The sequence below is a fragment of the Saccopteryx bilineata genome, chromosome 7 (genome assembly GCF_036850765.1).
Source record: "Saccopteryx bilineata isolate mSacBil1 chromosome 7, mSacBil1_pri_phased_curated, whole genome shotgun sequence".
NCBI classification, from domain to species: Eukaryota; Metazoa; Chordata; class Mammalia; order Chiroptera; family Emballonuridae; genus Saccopteryx; species Saccopteryx bilineata.
In genome coordinates, this window is record NC_089496.1 from 106,297,992 (window position 1) to 106,320,163 (window position 22,172).

The 22,172-nt window shown below is 42.0% G+C and overlaps 1 protein-coding gene across 4 annotated transcripts in view; it reads right to left on the reverse strand.

Moving 5' to 3' along the window:
• Nucleotides 1-22,172, reverse strand: part of ATE1 (arginyltransferase 1) — a 139,531-nt gene that overhangs the window by 73,647 nt on the left and 43,712 nt on the right. For all 4 annotated transcript variants that reach the window (XM_066240502.1, XM_066240501.1, XM_066240500.1 and 1 more), the window contains exons 8-10: nucleotides 20,960-20,992; nucleotides 6,980-7,161; nucleotides 3,192-3,291 (exon numbers count right to left, since the gene is read on the reverse strand). In XM_066240502.1, coding sequence (XP_066096599.1) covers nucleotides 3,192-3,291; nucleotides 6,980-7,161; nucleotides 20,960-20,992 — 315 coding nt within the window. The remainder of the gene's footprint in view (nucleotides 1-3,191; nucleotides 3,292-6,979; nucleotides 7,162-20,959; nucleotides 20,993-22,172) is intronic.

Below are 22,172 nucleotides of genomic sequence, written 5' to 3' on the forward strand. Positions count from 1 at the left end.
TGTGGGTGACAGATGAGATCACCGGTATTCCTTTCAGACCAGCAGCAGCAGAGTCACTACCACGTGTCCCCACATGCATCACCTTGGGCTGTGAGACTGCAGTGAAATAACATTTGCTAATTTGCCTGCTCAGAAAACTGAAAAGCTTGGGAGCTGGGGGATTTCAGTAGCACATGATTTTGCAGATGTAGCTTTATAAACTCCAATTTTTTTGTAAGGGCTTTTATAAAAGTAAGGCCAGCCACCTTCTTTTAGGCAAATGCCTGCAGAATCCAGGATGCTGGCAGACCACAATCAAGCTGAGGCACTGAGTTTAAGAGTGATTAATCACAGATGAATGAGCCTTTTGTTTCTTTTCTGACACTTCTGAGCCCGTTCTGCTGTTTCGGCTATCTGATGTCTGGCCATGTCACAGTACCAGAGCTGACTGCCGGCAATCATGGTTTACTCTGGCCACAGACAGGCCTGGGTAAAGAATTCAGTCAAAGCACCTCCGTCAGGTCACAGACGGGCCCACAGCAGCACTCTGAGACAACGTGGAGAAGAGAGTTTTAAAAATTATACCTAACACCATTTCTATATACTCCAATTTTCACTTTCAAAGGGAATCAAGCATCTTTGAAATGTGTTGAAAAGGGTCAAAGTAAAGAATATAAACTAAGCTTTGCCTGCAAGTATTAAACATTTTGAAAACATAAAATATTAGTTTTTAAATATGGCTTAGAAAATACATGAAATATATTTAAAACAAAGGTTCAATTTAAAAAGTATGTACAGGGATTGGCAAAAGATTTATAGCCGTGAGTATGCAAAAGTTTATTCTTATTTATTTATTAATTATAGGCTCATTACTCAACAGAGATTAAATTTGGTGACTTGAAAGTAAGAAATGAGAAATTCTGAAATTCTAAGTTATTCTCAAAATATTTCCAATATTCTTTTTTTTTTTTTTTGTATTTTTCTGAAGCTAGAAACGGGGAGAAATAGTCAGACAGACTCCCGCATTCGCCCGACCGGGATCCACCCGGCACACCCACCAGGGGGCGACGCTCTGCCCACCAGGGGGCGATGCTCTGCCCCTCCGGGGTGTCACTCTGTTGCGACCAGAGCCACTCTAGCGCCTGGGGCAGAGGCCAAAAAGCCATCCCCAGCTCCCGGGCCATCTTTGCTCCAATAGAGCCTCGGCTGCGGGAGGGGAAGAGAGAGACAGAGAGGAAGGAGAGGGGGAGGGGTGGAGAAGCAGATGGGCGCTTCTCCTGTGTGCCCTGGCCGGGAATCGAACCCGGGACTTCCGCACACCAGGCCGACACTCTACCACTGAGCCAACCCGCCAGGGCCAAAATACTTCCAATATTCTTCAAATTCTCATTAATACAGCTATCTTAAAAATTAGTTAATAAGGCCCTGGCAGGTTGGCACAGTGGTAGAGCGTTGACCCATGCATGTGGCCGTCCTGGGTGTGATTCCCAGTCAGGGCACAGGAGAAACGACCATCTGCTTCTCCTCCCCTCCCCTTTTCCCATCTCTCTCTCTCTTTTTTCTCCTACTGCAGCCATGGCTCGATTGGTTCGAGTGCATTGGCCACAGATGCTGAGGATGGCTCCATGCGGCCTCCGCCTCAGGGGCTAAAAATATCTTGATTGAGAGAGCATGGCCCCAGATGGGCAGAGGATCAGCCCCATACGGTGGTGGCCAGGTAGATCCCAGTTGGGGCGCATGTGGGAGTCTGTCTATCTCCCCTCCTCTCACTTGGAAAAGAAAAAAAACTAGTTAAGAAAAATTAACTTTAGTAGTGTTATCAAGAATTAGCCTATAAAGAATATTAAAACACTGTAAAATGCCAGCAAAATTACTACATACTATTTCCAATAATCTAACATTTGGATCTCTTAACATGTTAGTAGAACTACAGGAAATGGCAAACTGAAATTAACAACTTAAAAACTTATTTTGCTTCCAAAACTTATTTATTGGAACACCACTCATATACTGTACTTTGTACATAAACTGGGTAATATTATTTTTACATTGTTAATAGCAGACAGGGCCACAAAACAACCATAACATGACTATAGTAACAAACAAGACCAGCTGATTAGATTGTGACTCCACACTCCTGTCCTTTTCCTAAAAATGTCAACTTCCTCTTGGTTTAGAGCCAGTGGTAGTCAACCTGGTCCCTATCGCCCACTAGTGGGTGTCCCAGCTTTCATGGTGGGCAGTAGCAGAGCAACCAAAGTATAAATAAAAAGACAGATTTATGCCCTGGCCGGTTGGCTCAGCGGTAGAGCGTCGGCCTGGCGTGCGGGGGACCAGGGTTCGATTCCCGGCCAGGGCACATAGGAGAAGTGCCCATTTGCTTCTCCACCCCCACCCCCTCCTTCCTCTCTGTCTCTCTCTTCCCCTCCCACAGCCGAGGCTCCATTGGAGCAAAGATGGCCCGGGCTCTGGGGATGGCTCCTTGGCCTCTGCTCCAGGCGCTAGAGTGGCTCTGGTTGCGGCAGAGCGACGCCCCAGAGGGGCAGAGCATCGCCCCCTAGTGGGCAGAGCATCGCCCCCTGGTGGGCGTGCAGGGTGGATCCCGGTCGGGCGCATGTGGGAGTCTGTCTGACTGTCTCTCCCCGTTTCCAGCTTCAGAAAAATACAAAAAAAAAAAAAAATTATAAAGTAAAGTTACTTCCCTACTTTATAAATCACCTTTACTGTGGAACTGGTGGGCAGCTAGAAAATTGTACTACGAATAGAGATACAAAAGTGGGTGGCAGGTATGAAAAGGTTGACTACCCCTTGTTTAGAATGATGTACTCCTTCAAACCAGTAACTTTTCTATGATGATTATTCAGCTTTAATTCTTGTGATAGAATTATAATACTTTCCCCCAATTTCCTGACTTTTCAGTGAATTTTCCTCAGGATCCATTTGAAAAAAACATGTCAATTTACCAGAACAGCTAGGATTTCTATGTGTTCAATTATTGCCTGTGTTAAACAAATATTAAGTGCCTGTCAGACAGGCACTATTCAAGGCAATGAAGAAGCTAGATTCTATGGAAAGTTTAACACATTTAAAAATAACTCATGATTTACATTAGAAATGTACAAGCGAGTTAAACTATTATGATGAGAAAGTATAAAAGCACTAATTTTCATAATTGGAAGCCACAACAGACACGTGTGTGAAATCAACTTTACCTTGTATTTCATCTTGGGACAGGAATGAATGTAGAAACCCATGTAATAATAGCTGAGTTGAGGCGTTTTCTCATGAAGTTGCCTAATGAAAGCAATTTCTCTGCCAAAAGAGGAATACAGATGAAGATACCATTAAATTCTGTTCCAATATTCAAAGTACTATATAATTTGATGACAAATATTTGATAAAATTTGATACTAAGCTATCAAAAAAAAAATCCAAGTGTTGAAAGAAAATCCTATTTTGAAAATACTGTAAGATGATTTTTATTAAAAAGCACCAAAAAAACCATCTAAGTTATTTTGATCAAATACACCTAAGTTCAGCTTTTAATACTTCCTGGGCATAGATAGTAGTTAATCTAAAATTCAAATAGCATGAAATTAAAGAGATCTATTTAATATGGTTTCTTGTTATTATTCACTGAGCAGATCAGGTGAGCGTGCCAAATGCTTCAACCTCACATGGGGTTGATGTCACTTATACAAAATCCAACCTCCCTGCCGTCACGCTTCACCTGCTCCCTGCTCACCAATGCCACCTGCCTCTCTGCCCTCCTTGTATAACACCTTCTATATTCACCCAATATCTAGCCCATGAGACATTCCTTCTCTTTACTCTAACCACCTCAGAGCATTTGGATTTGCTTCCCCTTTACCTGGACTTCTACCCCCGGATTTTTACATAGCTGCTCCCTTCTCTTCTTTCTTGGATCCTTAAATGCCAGCTGCTCAGAGAGGTCTCTCCTGACCACTCGATATAAAAATGGCCTCGTGCCTACCATCAGTTTATTTTCGTCACAGCACAACAGGGCACTGAAAATCACATTCTCGGTCTTCTAATTTACTGTCTGTTTTGACAGAGCTGGAAACCTTGCCTGGCATACTCACGTCTATGCACAGTGTTAGAGCACATGAAGAGCACTCAGGTAGGGAGTGGACAGGGTATAGAGGGGACAAATGGTGATGGACGAAGACTTGGCTGGGCCAGGGGAGCACACACACAATAGCCATGCTGCGAACTGTGCACTGGAAACCTGCACAATTTTGTCAATCAATGTCACCCCAATATATTCAATTGAAGAAAAAAAACCCAACTCAGGTAAATATCTGTTAAATTAATTATATTTCTAAAACTCGTCTTTCAAAAAGAAAATGAAAATAAATGCCATGCTCATGCTCTCCAATTCAAACATTTTTTAAAATCTGCAGACTAGATACATAAAAGTGTCTATTAATTATAGATTAAAACATAGAACTCTGTATTTATTAAATAACTGCTCAAGAAACTGAAGAAATTAGGGAAAACGACATATCGTAAGAGAGCCCACGGAACTACCCTGAAATCAGTAACGAAACTGGCAACTAGGAACCTCCCTCCCCACTCTAGCTCTGAAACGCCACCTGGCTCTCCTTCCTCTTCCATACACTCAGCAGTGGCTGGTTCAGCGCGCTGACCGGCAGGGGCGTGGCTCCGTGAGGCGGCCACCTCCCCACTCTCCATGCTCAGTTCCTCTGTACCCTGCGCTCTCCAGCCCGAGAACTAGCAAGAGCTGTACCAAACAAAAAGAACTCGGTCTCATTTTGCTGTGAATGAACTATTATCTCAAATGAGGTGGGATGTCTAAGTCTCATAATTATGGAGACATGAAATAATATTTCACATACAAGATGGGATTTATTGTGTAGGAAAAATATCATCCTTAATATGTATCTGCGAAGTTCAGACAAATCCATAGCTACAACTGTAAAGAGACAGAAAAAACAAAAAAAAAAGGCAATAATTTTAAAATATTAACTGAATTTGGTACAAAGAAGGGTATCTTTTCCTGAAATAAATAGAATATACTTCTAAAATTACAAAATGTGATTGCTTCAATTGATCATTTCCAATTTCAGTGATATCATGAATACCTTTTGGTTTATCTATAAAAATGTAATTACATATATAAGAAAAGTAAAAGATCATTACAGAGATCAGTTGTAGACACTATATAATTATGAATGTGCTTTAACTTGGTGTTAAGAGACAGGTTTGGGTTGAAAACACCAAGATGGAGAACTTCTTTAAATCATGGTCCCCTAAAACACACACAAAAAAATCAATTATTGACCAATTTTTTAAAAATATCATATGGTGATTAACAAAAAATGTCAACTCTTCTACTTTTATAATCCAAGAAATAAAAGGCATATACACAATAATTAAAATAATTTGAGTCTGACCAGGCGGTGATGCAGTGGATAGAGCATCAGACTTGGACATGGAGGGCCCAGGTTCAAAACCCCAGCTGGCTTGAGTGTGGGCTCACCAGCTTGAGCACAGGGTCAAAGACATGACCCTATGGTCACTGGCTTGAAGCCCAAAGTCACTGGCTTAAGCAAGGGGTCACTCACTCTGCTGTAGCCCCCTGGTCAAGACACGTATGAGAAAGCAATCAATGAACAAGCAATCAACGAACAACTAAGGAGCTGCAATAAAGAACTTATGCTTTTCATCTCTCTCCCTTCCTGTCTGTATCTATCTGTCCCTCTCTCTGAATCTGTTTCTGTCAAAAATAATAATTCCAAAGTATTATTTTCCTTTTTGTGTGTGTGATAGAGGTTGGGGGGGGGGGAGAAAGAGAAAGAGAGAGAGAGAGAGAGAGAGAGAGAGAGAGAGAGAGAGAGAAAGGGGGGGGGCATCAACTTGTAGTAGTTGCCTCTCGTATGTGCCTTGACCAGGCAAGCCCAGGGTTTCGAACTGGCAACCTCAGCGTTCCAAGTCAACGCTTTATCCACTGCGCCACCACAGACCAGGCATCTCAAAGTATTTTTTACCATGCTGTAAAAACGTGACTATCAGCCAGAGGGACTGGAAAAAGTAGAGGAAAGAATGACACAATGACAGAGGGAGAAGAGAGACCTGAGCTCCCAAACAGAAAGACTCCTCGATTCCCCGCCCCCTTTCTTTACTGCACTTATGCACGAGCCAGCACAGAAACAGGAACAGATAGATCCCCACCTCTTTACTGCTCGGATAATGACCTTCAAAGTATTTGTGCTGTGTTGCACATATTTGCAGCCACGGACATTAAAGGGGAATCACTGTTTGATGAATGTCATAAAGTCAAGCAGAGTCAGAGACCCCTCATTCCTAAACTCTATATAACTGCGTACTTCTTCCAACAAACACACACTGCTTTAATTCATTTATGCCAGATTCATTTAACTTTTATGAAACTATATATTCAATAGTGATAACAAGAAAAAAACAAATATACCATTTAAGGAACACTACTAAGTGGTTCTGACAACACGTAATCTACACAACAAAAGCATCCCACAAATACAATGACTTCTCATAGACTAGATCAGATGGACGGACGCCTTAAAAGGCTAGGGCAGTGGTCAGCAAACTCATGAGTCAACAGAGCCAAATATCAACAGTACAACGATTGAAATTTCTTTTGAGAGCCAAATTTTTTAAACTTAAACTATACACGTAGGTACATTCCTTATCGAGGTAGCACTGCACGTGGTATTTTGTGGAAGAGCCACATTCAAGGAGCCAAAGAGCCGCATGTGGCTCGTGGGTCGCAGTTTGCCGACCAGGGGGCTAGGGGATGACCATAGGAAACTAGTCTCCGTTCTAAGTGGTATTCCTAAATGCCAATGTATGAGACTACTGTAGCAACAAGGTGTTATGCACTATCACAAGAGGGTCTCTACTGTTACACAATGGAATATAATCAATGGAGGAATCATGGTTCTACATGACCCATTACAACTGTCCAAAGCAATCTTACCGTAGTGCAGAGTAGACACCCAAGGACAGGAACGAGTAATCCGGATCATAGTACAAGTACACGGACGACACACAGTGCGGAAGGATGTCAATGACCCCCACGGCGATGATCTTGCCGTCCAGCCAGTACTGCTGGTGGAAGGAGCCGTAGCCACAATCTGGCCCTCCGGGGGGCGTCTCTGGCTATGAGAGAGCAGACACGGCACCATCAGTGCTTCGCCATCTTTCTCCTTACAGTAAAGGCCTCAATAATGACTTTATCATACTTTTATTTTATAGCTTACTCAGGTTAGCAAGACCTAAAATTTCCTTTTTGTTCCCGTCACCTTTTGCAGTCAACCCTGTAAAACTTTTTAATAGTGGAAATACCACCTGAACAGGCCATAGTGCAGTGGATAGCGTGTCAGGGATGCAGAGGATCCAGGTTCGAAACCCCAAGGGCCGGCTTGAGCACGGGCTCATCTGGTTTGAGCAAGGCTCACCAGCTTAAGTCCAAGGTCACAGGCTTGAACCCAAGGTCGTTGGGTTGAGCAAGGGGTCACTTGCTCTGCTGGAGCTCCCCAGTCAAGGCACATATGAGAAAGCAGTCAATGAACAACTAAGGTGTCGCAACAAAGGACTGATGCTTCTCATCTCTCCATTCCTGTCTGTCTATCCCTCTCTCTGTCTCTCTCACACACAAAAAAACAAACACTGACCAAAGAAAAAAATGAAAGACAAATCAACTGAAGATTTTTTCAACTTGTTTTAAAAGCTTCCAGTAGGCAATATAAGTTTTACAAAATAAGCAAACATTAAATTCTGTTCCACATAAACGCTGGGAAAGGAATGGTGTGTGAGAAAAGACGGAGAATGAAAAGGACTGACCGACACTACCCTACATCCACATTTACTATTAACCACAAGAGTCAGGACATGATACTGAGGAAGGAACAAATACAACAATGGAACAGAACAGGGAAGCCTAGAAACAGAGCCACATAAACACAGTCCACTGACCTCTGACAAAGGAGCAAAGACGATTCAACAGAGAAAAGACAGTCTTTAAAACAAACAGTGTGATACCAGTTGGACATACAAATGCAAAAAGGCAAAAACTAGGCAAAGATCTTACATCTTGCCAAAATAAAAAACAAAACCAAAAAAAAACAAAAACATCTTACACTAGATCACAGACCTAGATGAAAAATGAAAAATTTCTACATGACAGCAAAGCAGAAAATTAAGTGACTTTGGGTTTGGTGATAAGTTTCTAGATACAACACTAAAAGCATAATTCATGAAGGAAATAATAGATAAGCAGGACTTCATTAGAAACTTCTGCTCTGTGAAACACACTGTTAAGAGAATAAAAAATCAAGCCACTGCCTGGAAAAAATCTTGTAGAACACATACCTGATAAAGTACTGGTATTCAAAAATAAAAGACTTTTAAAATTCAACAGTAAGCAAAAAAACCCCAAAACCCCCAATTAAAAAACGGGCAAAATATCTGAGCAGACCCCTCACGAAATAATAGGTAGAGCTGGCAAATGAGAACGTGAAAAGATGCCCGGTATCACTTGAGATGAAAGAAACAATGAGAAGTGACTACACAGCTATCAGAATAGCTGAGACCCGAGACCGGAGTATCGGGTGCTGACTTGGGTGCGGGGCAGCAGGAACTCACATTTGCTGATGGTGGGACGTAAATCGGCAGCCACATCTGGAGGAGTTTGCGAGTTCCACACAAAGCCAAAGACAGCCTTACCATACAAAGCAGCACTCAGCACCTAAGTGGTTATCCAATTAGTCAGAAAACCAGGTCACATGAAAACCCAAAGGCCTGCATGCAAATGTTTTTAAGTCTTATTCATAATTGACAAAAACTGAAAGCAAACAAAGACATTTTTCCAATGAAGATAAACAAACTGACACATCTATACAATGGAATATTATTCATCAACAAAAATACACTACCGAGCCACCTCCACGAAACATGCACATTCACAGACTGGAGGGACTGTAAATGCACACTGCTAAGTGAAAGAAGCCAGCCTGAAAACACTATGTCCTGTATGATTCCAGTTACACTCTGTAAGAGACAGAACTAGAGAGTAAACAGAAGAGGGGGATCAGAGCTCGGACAGTGTAAAGACAGTGTCCACAGCCACCATCACAGCCGCCTGGCCCATGCAGGTTCGCATTTGATTCGGACAGATAGTAATGAAACAACGGAGCCAAGAACTGGTGGGCCATTAGCTTTAATCCTAGCTTGCACCAGTGGGCAAGAAATACACACAGTAGGAAAACACTTCCCTTTCCATTCAGGGCCCCAAAAGCCACTGACTTATCCAAGTTTCCTAGAATCAAAGGTTTCTACCTCACCAGCCTTATTTACCTCTGTTCCCCATCTCCTTCTCTCAGCACAAACTGGCTTATCCCTCAGCACTCTGTCATCTTGGCTGCTTCTCCTCTCCTCCACGTGGCCTTTCTCTGTTCTCCTCCTAATGCTAATCTCAGGAACTGAGAGAGAGCAAGCTCCCGGTCTGCCCCATTTTATAGTGTAGAAATCAAAACCTTTAATCCAATATACAAACAAGGACATCTCTGATATAAAGTCACTTAGGGTGAGAAAGGCTTAGTCTTAAAACTAAGCCTTAGGGTATAAGGACCCTGCCTACTTACAGCCTGTCCCCCACTCCCAATGCAAATGATTAGTGAGCAAACCTATATATCATATTTACAAACTTATTTGACCAACAGACAGGTACATGAAGCACCAGGTCCTTTTCAGGTGAAACCAGTCTGTGAAATACTGGAGTAGCGGATACAGGACACAACGCATTGATCCAAACTCTCAGAACTTTTGCAAGACAAGGAGCAAACGTGAATGCATGCAAATTAAAAGAAAATCATTTAGGAGGTTAAGGGATCCCACAAAGGAAAAATGAGAGAAATTGTGCGGAACAACCTTACTGGAAGAGGCTGGGGAGGGGAAAGGCGCTGACTCTGCAGCCTCTGGGGTCTACAGGATGAAGGCAACAGGAAATCGGCACTGCAGCAGCGCTGTCACCCGATCAAGGTGGTCCACGAGAGCACTAACAGTTCAGATCCTCATACACATCTATGCTGTTCTTGAACAAGGAAGTCAATGGATGGAGGGTGGTAGAAGCCAGGTTTCTGCTCGTGTGTGCCATAGAGATAGGAGAGGGGAAGAGGCTAGAACGACCCATGAGACAGTGAATGAGAACTGGAGCCACGAGGAAGAACTCATGTTGAGCTTAATACAGACACAGAGGATTGCACACAGAAACATTTATAGGTACACATCTCTCAGAGATATGTTCATGCAAGGGTTAGAGTACACTAATTTATTAATTTGTTCTGTCAAATGACAAGACCTAAAAGAAATGACACCCCAGTAGTCACAAGCCCAGAAGCACCCACGTCTTAGTTTCTCCATTCTGTAATAAAAAGCAGAAAAAGAAAAAGGAACCATTTCTCTTTGGAGAAATGGCTAATTGCAGGACTGGGGCAGGAAATATGCCAGATAAACGTGGAGTATCTTGTAGGGTCTGAAGGTAAGGAAGTACTCAAAAAAAGAAAAACAAACCCCACCGATGGCGGTATATCACAGGGGCAGAGGGGTCAGGAGAAAGGGCTCCCCATGGCCTAAGTCAAAATACTTTGGGAAAAAAAACAAAGTAGCATCAGATTATAACCCAAAGTAAAAAATAAATATCGAGGACTCCACACTGATATATAAGACTGAATCAATTGATGAGGAAGACCAATCTCCCATGTATCCACGAAGTTTGTGTAGTACTCTTGCCCTGACGGTAAGGGAGCATGACTCCCTACTATTGATACTTAGGTGTGGGCTGCACAGAGCAACTTCCCTCCAAAGAGTACGGTATGGGAAGGAGAAAAGTATCTGCACAGGTGGTCAGGGCCAACAACAACAAATAAAAGAAGATTTACTAAGGTGCTAGCCGTTATCAGTGATTTCCATAATTCCCACTGCTGTAGTTAAAATGTTGTTTGGACAATACATATATCTTTTAAACTTTTAAGAGCATTTACCACCTAGGTCAAACCCAGATTTCAGCATTCACTGTCACATTTAACTTTCCTCTTAAAAGCCACTATTATTTCCCTGGAAACAGATACAGTTTCAAGAGAACAGGTAAACAAACAGAAGTATTCACCAAAAGGGAATAGGAAAGTATACTAACTTAAAACTACAACAACTGAATTGACATCAATAGCTACTAAGACTTGAAGCCTAACAACCTTTCAGACACTAGACTGCTCCAATTATGTAATAAGAAATAAACCAATTTCTATATATTGTGGCATTTTATAAAACCCACCTTTTCCACGTGGATTTTATAAAATGCCACAATATATAGAAAATCCACAGGGACACGGCTCCCAGTCTCTAAGGATGACTGCACCAGAGAGCAGCCCCCACAGCGACACTGGGATGAGAGGAGCCATCAGTTCATGAAATGGAAGGTAGGGAGCTGTCAACTGTCAGAAACCTCCATGTCAAAAGCTCATTAGATGATTTTGAAATGAATCTAAATTATTCCATGATTTTGGTTTAGTACATCACTCTAGGTCATTAAATCTATTTGTGTACTCATTCATTCATTCATTCAAGAAATATATATTTATCAAGGACGTAAGTATGGACTCAATAAGCATATTTTCAATAAATAAATGACCCATGTATTCTGTTATGCCTAAATATAAGTCAGTCCTACTTGCTGTACCACTTTGAATATTTTTTAAAACTGCAATTAACTTCTCAGTTTCCAATATCCATCATTTCTCTCACATCCTGGACCTACCATTTAATAAACTGCTTCCATTTACTTTGCTGGTTTGAATGAGCAATTAATTTGTCCTGCCACAGGCATTATTCCCATCTCTCAATTCATGGGAAAGTCAGGGGTCTTCCCCATCTGCAAAGCACTTTATATAGATATAGGCTGCCTTACAATTACTTGCCGGATTGCCCAGTGGATAGAGCGTCAGCCTGGCATGTGGACATCCCAGGTTTGATCATCAGTCAGGGCACACGTGAGAAGTAACCATCCGCTTCTCTGCCTCTCCCTCGCCCCCTTCTCTCCCTCTTCTTCTCTCACACCCAGTGGCTCGACTGCTTCGAGTGTTGGCCCCAGGTGCTGAGGATAGCTCGGCTGATTCAAGCACTGGCCCCAAAGGGAGACTGCCGGACGGACCCTGGTCAGGGCGCAAGTGGGAGTTTGTCTATCTCCCCTCCTCTCATTTAAAAAAAAAAAGTATGTTTCTGCATTTCTAAAATAGAAAATCATACTACTATTCACCCTCAAAGGCAGCTGTAAGAAACACATGGCAGTGTGCAAATAAAAGCATTCTGCAGATTGCGAGCAATATAGGTCAGTGTTAGCTTTGGTTTAAGGTGTCCGAATGGCACATTGAAATTACATAAGCAGCTCATTCATTTAAAAGTAGTTATTTAAACTAATAGCAGTTAGCAAATTTCCTAATAAATGATATGATTAGCAATATTTAACAGTTTATCTTCCTCATGCCTGCAGTTTATACAATTTTGGATATGTGAAAGAATAAGCAAAATTATTTCTTGAAAGTTCCTCAATTTCAAGGATTTAGCTGACAACAGAAAAAATACAATAAAGCCTACCACTTGCTATAGAAAAGAAAACCCGCCTTAACTGCTAGAGGGTACATGACTTCTGTGATTAATGAGCCATGCAGTACAATACCAGAGGCACTATGTAGAAACGCCATCAATATTAATAGGCCAGTTCAGGCTTCTAGTCAAACTGCTCCCAAAATGAGTGTATATTTACTCTGATAAAGTACACCTGTCTCCTGACCCATCTGCCTTCACGTACCTCAGTTATGCTTAACACAGACACTGCAGAGACTCAGTGAAACAAGCAAAGGGAGAGTCATATGCCAGGAAGCAGGGGCACTGGGGAGGGGAGGCTTAATGGGTGTTCAAAGACAGGAACAGGAAAAGTCTTCAGGGGCTTTAAGAGAACAGAGCCTGTGTTCTCCTTCCTTCTAAAGCATTCAACAGTACCTCCAGCAAAACACAACTGTTCACACACAAATCTACAATTAGACAGTTGGTATCCTGAATTTTTTAAAACAGTATTTCATAGAGGCTCCCAAAGGTAATCTTTTTAAGCACCTGATTAAAAGTCTGCATTGTTTTATAATAACTTATTCTGTTTTGCTTTTTTTAGTTTCATGAAAATGTATATACTAAACTTTGAATTCATTTTAAAAATAGAAACCCAAATGTGTGCTTAATGGCATCAAAATCTTTATTATCTCATTTTAAAAAAAACACTAAATTTGAAATTTTGAAATAGTCTATAAGAAGAAATTTTAAAAAAATTTATTTTGAAAATTGCAAATAACACGCATGGTTAACGTACCACATAGTTTTGTACAAGTAATTTAAAAATCAAATGCAACCAATTCCTAATTTTCTGGCAAAAAGTCATTACACTAAAGAATCAAGTTAAACAAAATTATAAAATAAGCTAATTTCAGTACACTTATGTAATATAAACAACTGTTACATAGTAATTAAAAGCTATTTTTACCAAGTTTTAATAACATTATAAACATTTTTCCAAGTTAAGTAAAAATATAACACTGTAAAATGCAAGTTTTGATCCCAATCATATGAAAAATTACTGGGTGTCTTTCAGTGCAGTTCTGGGCTTGATTTTCTATTTGACTGTTATTTTATAATTGGGTTGGGTCAGAGGTTAACGTATAGATTTGTGTCCACTGGAACACATATATAGCCCAGAGGGCTACAGTTTAATTCTCTGTAAGAGAATAACCATACGCTCAGATGGATACAACCCTAGAATTCCCAACTTCCAGCTCAGGGCTCTTCCTGTTGGACACTGCTTCTGTGGTACACCATGTTAAAAAACAAACACAATATTCCAACATGTTCTGTTCAGCATCATGAACTTAGATACTTCGGCAATTTACTAACCCAAAGGATGAATCAAGAGATAGATGTACTTCTCAATAATTCTTAGAAACTGAAATACTTCAAAGGAAGCAAAAAGTTTACCCTAGCATTTACAACTTAAAACTAGAAGCACTATAATGAAAAAAATTTGAATTTTACAAAGCATAAGTAATTGAGAAAAGATTTACAATAAATGTCTTAAGTATGATAAAAATGAGAAAAGAATTTCTTTCTGCATTTTTACTGCAGAATAAATAAAAACATGTTTATCTGGGGTTTTTTAAAAGATTTTATTTATGATTTCACAGAGAAAAAAAGGGGGGTGGAGAGAGACGTATAGTTGCTTCACTTTAGTAGTTCATTGGTTGCTTGTAGTATGGGCCTTGACCCAGCAAGCCCAGGGTTTTGAACCGGTGACCTCAGCGTTTCAGGTCAATGATCTATCCACTGTGCCACCACAGGCCAGGCTGTTTTCTTTACTTTCAAATTATCTTATACTTTAAATCCTAATTATTCCCCAAAAAATACTTTTAGTGAGACACTAATCAAAATGGTCACAAGGAAAAGTAACAGAATCCCAAACTTCTCGTTTTTACAGAAAAACCAATATTTATTGAACACTAAAACAGACAATCTTAGAATCAAGAGTTACTATCTTAATGTGAACCCTTACTTAATGTAAGTTTGAAACTATTGCTTTTCCAAGTCTCCTCATAGGGCAGGGTAGGGGGGCATCTCAGGGTGACAATCCAAACTGATATTTTTATTTAGAACTCAAGAGATTGCAAACATCAAACAGACTGACATCCCCATGGAAACTAATCTACCCCAGGATTTACCCTTCAAACATTTTCTGACGCATTCATGCACAGCTAATAGATAACAAAAATCGTCAAGGCAGATGATCCTTACTTGAATACAGCTGGAAGAGCCCAGGAGTAATGACGAATATCACTACTTGCTAAAGGAAGACTGATCTGGCAAAAAGGTATCTTAAATAAACCAAGATTCTAAGATGTGCGAACTAATCAATGCAGAACTAATCATGCAGGAAATTCTTCTACAGGGAAATTTATGGCATCTTTCTACTAAATATTTGTTTTTCTGTACTAGTGTGCTCTCTTTTATTCTCAGAATAAATTTTGATATTTTTCCATGAGACTGGTTTCTAGGAAAAGACTTCTAGTTGACATTAATTTCACCATGAAATATTAGGTTTCAAGTTATATTGGTTCAACTATCATGTTCTAATCAGAAACGACTGGAAGTCAGTTCATTCATCTACTCAACCAACATTTACTGAGTAGTCTGAGAGCCCAGGAAATACTATTCTAATTACCACATAAAAGACGTCCAAGCACCACTGGCTGAAGTGAATTGAGGAAGTGAATTGAACTGATGGCAGCTCCACCACAAGGAGCTGCCATCAGTTCAACTGATTCTTTGTCAGTGGCCTTGCTAGCAACCCCAGACCAGTGAGAAATAGAGCCCTTTCAGACTCAAATGAAGAGGACAGTAATCAAATGACAATCCTAGGGATCTGAAGTACAGTGTGTCCGTAAAGTCATGGTGCACTTTTGACCGATCACAGGAAAGCAACAAAAGACGATAGAAATGTGAAATCTGCACCAAATAAAAGGAAAACCCTCCCAGTTTCTGTAGGATGATGTGGCAGCATGTGCGCATGCGCAGATGATGACGTAACACCGTGTATACAGCGGAGCAGCCCATGGCCATGCCAGTCGAGATGTGGACGGTACAGAGGAAAGTTCAGTGTGTTCTGTGGCTCGCTAAATTCGAATCCGTGACCAAAGTGCAATATGAATATCGGCGCGTTTATAATGAAGCGCCACCACATAGGAATAACATTACTGGGTGGGATAAGCCGTTGAAGGAAACCGGCAGTTTGGTGGAGAAACCCCGTTCTGGTAGGCCATCAGTCAGTGACGAGTCTGTAGAGGCTATATGGGATAGCTACCTAAGGAGCCCTAAAAAATCTGTGCATGAGCCCACATCGAACTGCATTGAATAGGTATGAAACTGGGAGAGTTTTCCTTTTATTTGGTGCAGATTTCACATTTCTATTGTCTTTTGTTGCTTTCCTGTGACCGGTCAAAAGTTGCACCATGACTTTATGGACACACTGTATTTGGCTCTGTAACTCTACCTAACTGGGGCCTCTGTGGCCAACACCCCACTGGATCAAGCCACAGACTAGCTTTCCACATCTGATTATTCAGTATAACTAACAGTGGCCTGACAACTTGTCTCTGAGATCTCACCTCCCTTTAGACACCTGTCTGCCCTGGCCCTTGAGGACAAGGCTGGCACCCCTGAGCCCTGCACCAGAGAGGAGGTAAATGCTCCCCCAAAGCACCGACTCGGCCTTCTTCCTAGCCTTCTCTGCACCGCTCTCCAGTTCAGACACGCTCTCTGGATACCGGATTCTCAGTGTTCTTACTCGATAGACTTATCCAAACCCCTGCTCAAGTTTACCAACTCAACATACTGCCCCCTCCCCCATCCACTGCTACCCTCGTAAGCTCCTTCCACTTCTATGGGACCCAGTGTAGGTAACGGCCAGTCCCCATGACAAAATGAATGGCTGCTTGCTATGAAGCCATTGACCACAGCAGGTCCCCAGCCCAGCTCTTACAGCCTGCAATCAGTGCACTTGCAAACACACACACACAGAGCACCAAAAAGACACACAGTATCCCGGCCTATCACAGAGCTTTACATGAGAAGCAAACTAGTTTCCAACTCCAAAAAAAAGGCTTTTACAAGCTATCAAAAACTTAATGGCGGCCCTGGCCAGTTTGCTCAGCGGTAGAGCGTCGGCCTGGCGTGCAGGGGACCCGGGTTCGATTCCCGGCCAGGGCACACAGGAGAAGCGCCCATTTGCTTCTCCACCCCTCCGCCGCGCTTTCCTCTCTATCTCTCTCTTCCCCTCCCGCAGCCAAGGCTCCATTGGAGCAAAGATGGCCCGGGCGCTGGGGATGGCTCTGTGGCCTCTGCCCCAGGCGTTAGAGTGGCTCTGGTCGCGGCAGAGCGACGCCCCGAAGGGGCAGAGCATCGCCCCCTGGTGGGCAGAGCATTGCCCCTGGTGGGCGTGCCGGGTGGATCCCGGTCAGGCGCATGCGGGAGTCTGTCTGACTGTCTCTCCCCGTTTCCAGCTTCAGAAAAATACAAAAAAAAAAAAAACTTAATGGCTAACATTACCTAATAGTAAAAGTAATAAAACTAAATAGTTAATACTCTAAATATTAGCTAAAACACATATACTTCAATATACAATAGTATCTTGGTGACTACTTAGAATTGCGAACACCTGTACACAACTAGGGATGTAGTACAGAAATGCCAAATTCAGTCAGACCTTCTCTACATGTGAGGAAGTTAAAAAATAAAGAAATGAACTATACTATAAAAAACAGCTTTACTGAGGTATACTATAGATATAAAATTCACCCATTTTAAGCATGGAATTCCGTGATTTTCAGCAAAATACGGAATCATGGGCCCTCTTGTCCTCGCCTGGCTTACACCGTCCGCTCTCCTTCCTTCCCTGCCTTTGAACAGACTGAAGTGTTGCTGCTCTGTGCTGTCTTCACTACTGGCTTATTCCCTGCGTCTCTTCGTCTCTTTGTTCCTTGTTATATTTCCTAAGGCTGCTCTAGGGCAGTGGTTTTCAACAGGGAGCCAGTTCCCCCTCCTCAGGACGTTTGGCAGTCTGGAGACACCTTGTTTCAGCTCAGAGGCGGCACTGGGTAGAAGCCAGGGATGCTGCTAAGCATCGCACACGCAGAGAACAGCACCCACAGAAAGGTCTTCACCAGGCCTGACCTGTGGTGGCGCAGTGGATAGAGCATCGACCTGGAATGCTGAGAGTGCTGGTTCAAAACCCAGGCTTGCCTGGTCAAGGCACATATAAGAAGCAGCAACTATGAGTTGATGCTTCCTGCTCCCAACCAACCCCCCTTCTCTCTCTCTCCTCTAAAATCAATAAATAAAATCTTTAAAAAAAAAAAGACCTCATCAGCCCATGTCAACAGTGCCAAGGCTGGGAATCCCTGCTCCAGCGTTTAGGAAATACACCACACACTTATCACTGTCTTCCTTCAAATAATATTATATCACTTCGGGTACCGTAAGAATCTCACAGCGGTATCATTCCACTACCTCATCCCTATCTTGTTACTGTTGACTCACACTAGACCAGCGGTTCTCAACCTGTGGGTCGCGACCCCAGCGGCGACCCCTGTGTTTTGGTCGTCCGACCCCCGCCGGGGTCGCGACCCACAGGTTGAGAACCGCTGCACTAGACTGTGACACTGACCTTTGCTAATCTGCCTCCTGACTATATCTGCCTCGTAGACACTCTTTGAGGCTTAAAACAAGGTACACAAGGAGCTTAGCACAAGGACCCAGACACTGTGGGTACTAAGTTCTCGGAAAGTTATAACTGTGAATGAAGACAATTGTTACTGATCTGAAATGGAGGGACCTATCTGAAGAGAAATCTAAGCACCCCCCAGTCACAAGTGGCTGAACATTTTTCCAAAAGCTTCTCCTGGAGTGTCTCCCTCCGAAACGATGAGACTGCACCCTCCGGGCCTGGCCGGCGGAGTCGGACACAGAAGAGAATTTCAAGAATCTTTTAGCCTCTGATATATAATCCCTTTTATTTACCTACAGTTAATTGAAGACATCTGTAGGTGGTGCCACACAAAATGTAATTCAGACTCAGAAATGTCAATAAAACCGTCGGTAAAGAGAGGCTGTGCAAACCGAGTAGTGCATGCATGGCGGTGGCCACAGAGCCACACGGAGTCAAAGCAGAATGGAAATACGCTGCCTCGCTTGACGAGGTGATAAAAGCTCTTTTCCCATAAAGCTTAATGAGCTCTATTAGTCTTCAGCTTACAGGAATGTAAAAGGGTCAGCCCCACAGAGAGAAGTAACTGACTCTCCACACATGGCTCCATTCAAATGACAGCAGATCACATTACTGATGTAATTACTATAACCTGACAATTTTGTTACATTCATGCGGCAGTTAACTGTTTAGGGCTTACAACAAAGGGGCATGGCTCATTCATAGTAGTTTTGGTGGACAAAGTGAAATTTAAAGCCTCCTTTATTTTCAACTGCAAGTCTCACGTCTCTAGCAGAATTATTTTTCTTTCATTCAAAATCAGCGAAGGCGGTTGTGTAGTTACCGTATCTGTAATTATTCTTCTCCAGCTAAACGTAAGCTTAGAGGCAAAATTAAACACTCAGAGACTCCCACATTTTCCCACCTTGCTTTGCTCGGGTTCTCGGACTCTGCAGGGGCAGCGGAACAGCCCCGAGCTCCGTGCCACTGGCGATGCGGGGTAGCAGCTGGCAACTATGTCATCGGGTGGCCCCTGGGAAATTCCAGGCTCAACCATCATCAACAGAGAGCCCTCAAGAATTTCCCTAAGACTTCCAGAAGAGAAAAGCATATTGGTCACCTTTAATTTAAATTTTTTCTTCCCCCACGTCCATAAGCCTTGTCAGAAATGACCAACTTTGCCAAGCTCAAGTAGCCCACCAAATCGTTACCTGGAAACGCAGATCAGACAGAAAAAAACAGAAACCATCACCAAGTTTCGAGCATGATACTTTCTTTTCTACTTTCAGCAAAGATTAAAGCTTCCACAGATCAAGTCCCAATATTTATTTTTTTATTTTTATTTATTCATTTTAGAGAGGGGGGCAAAGGGGGAAGGAGTAGGAAGCATCAACTCTCATATGTGCCTCGACCAGGCAAGCCCAGGGTTTTGAACGGGAGACCTCAGCGTTGCAGGTGGACGCTGTATCTACTGCACCACCACAGGGGTCAGGCCATTATATGTATTTTAAAGATAAAAAAACTGAGGCTAGGGAAGTGTGAATTGTCCACGTAACTAGTAAATGAAGACATGACCTTAAACCAGGGGTCGGGAACCTATGGCTCATGAGCCAGATGTGGCTCTTTTGATGGCTGCATCTGGCTCACAGACAAATCTTTAATAAAAAATAATAATGTTAAAAATATAAAACATTCTCATGTATTACAATCCATTCATTTCCTACTGCTCATGTTCATGTTTGCGGGTGGCTGGAGCCAATCACAGCTGTCCTCCTAGACAACAACTAATTTTTATTGGATAATGCCTAATGTATACGGGTCATTGTATGGCTCTCACGGAATTATATTTTAAAATATGTGGCGTTCATGGCTCTCTCAGCCAGAAAGGTTCCCGACCCCTACCTTAAACCCACATTTGGTTCCAAATCCAACGGTCTGGACTCTCACACACCCTGCTTGCCTTCCTCTCCCAGTCCTTCTTCAAAGTCCGGTACATCTTCTACAAGTTAGTCCTTATCACCTGAGGCACAGTGATTCCAGTTCTCTGAATATCTAACAGTTCTTTCCTTATGTCACAATTGTATCACTGGATTCCCAGCTCTACACTGCAGAGCCATTGTGAGGATTAAATGAGAAAGTGAATAAAGCACCTAGAATAGTGCCTGTGTTACAAGAACAGCTCAATAAAGGTAAGTTCTCTGTTCTCCCCTAATCAATTCATAGATTTTGAAACGCTCTCCCAAACGAAAGGAAGCATCTTTGATGCCAGCCCCTGCCCACGGCCTCCCCAGCCTTCTTCAACTCCGGTGAAAAGAGGGCAAGGCTGATTTTAAATCGCTGGAGTAGGAGCTACAATACTGCTCTTTACAATGAATTTCATTCTACTTATTAAAAAAGAAAATGTACTTAAAAAGAAGCAATGACCTGTTATGAAGGTGGACAGCTCTGTTAAAACGTCTACATTCACTTCATTACTGTTATTGAAGAATGAATGTGTCACAACAAAATGATCCCTCATAAACTATCAAATTAAGTGCCCAACAAAAGACAGTGATAGTCAGATTCAATGGGCAATTCTAGCACTAAGGTCAAGCAGTAAACTCTTACCTCCAATGGTGAACTGCAAAGGAATCCTGTGAACTGCAGTCACATTTGAATAGAATCGGGTTCATCCAATAAACAGGCAGCAGAAGAGAACAGAGAAAGAAAAATGATTATACAACTTTTCAGTACCAGCACCTAAAGTAACTCTAAAAGTTGTTATAAAATCCATGTTTACAAACACTGTGCAAGTCATGCAGAGTATACAAGAGGTCATCCTAGTAGGTATCCAACTGTTTGAATTAAACATTTTTTTTAAATCTGTATAAAAACAGAACAAATTAGTCCTAAAATATTTCACTTTTGTAAAGTTCTCAACCCCTGTCTAACAAACCACCAGCCTCTTCTGGAGGAACCAGTGTCTACCTGACCATAAACGCCACAGGCAAAGGTAAGTAAAGGCCAAGCAAGGAAAAAGATAGAAATCAAATAAGGAACCAAGAAAAGAGAGGAATGAAGTCAACACTGAGAGAGGATGTTGGGTGAGCCGGAGTGCAAGAAGGGGGAAGTTATTCCTCCACAGTTTAGTGGCTGGTGATATTTACCATTTAGCCTATTCTTTCTCAGCCCACAGGTGATCGTTCCTCTCTGCTCTCTTTCTCTGAAACACACAGAGGCTTACAGAATTTCATCTGACTATGTATGCTGTCTCACAGCATTTAAATATACATACATACATTTGGGGGGGAGCCATGAACAAATGACAAAACAAATTGCAGCTTAGCTCTGAACTGAGGTCATATAATTTTCATACATATTCATGATGGTAATTCATAATGTTTTCTTAGATGTTACTTACAAAATCAACATTTCAAACCCTTTGAGATTTATTATAATAATAAAACATCCAAGGAGTATAAACTCTTGATCTTTCTAAATGCAAATTAACTACAAAACACTGCAATGGCAGGCTTGTTTCCAAGCCCTGTTGATCTTCCCCTCCACAACAGAGCTAGCTAGCTAGCACTCACAGGGAATACAAATAATTTTATTTTCTTTTAGACACACACACAGAAATATTTCTCAGTAAAATTACATGATGTCTGGGATTTCCTTCAAAATCACTGGGGTGTCATGAGGGACATAATAGGTGAGTGTGCAGTCAAAACAAGACTGCCGTTATATTAAACTCATAGGGACTACAGATGAACATTTGAGAGGTTATTGTAAAAGTCTCTCCGATATGTGAATATTTCAAAGTTTCTAAAACCAAATTTTA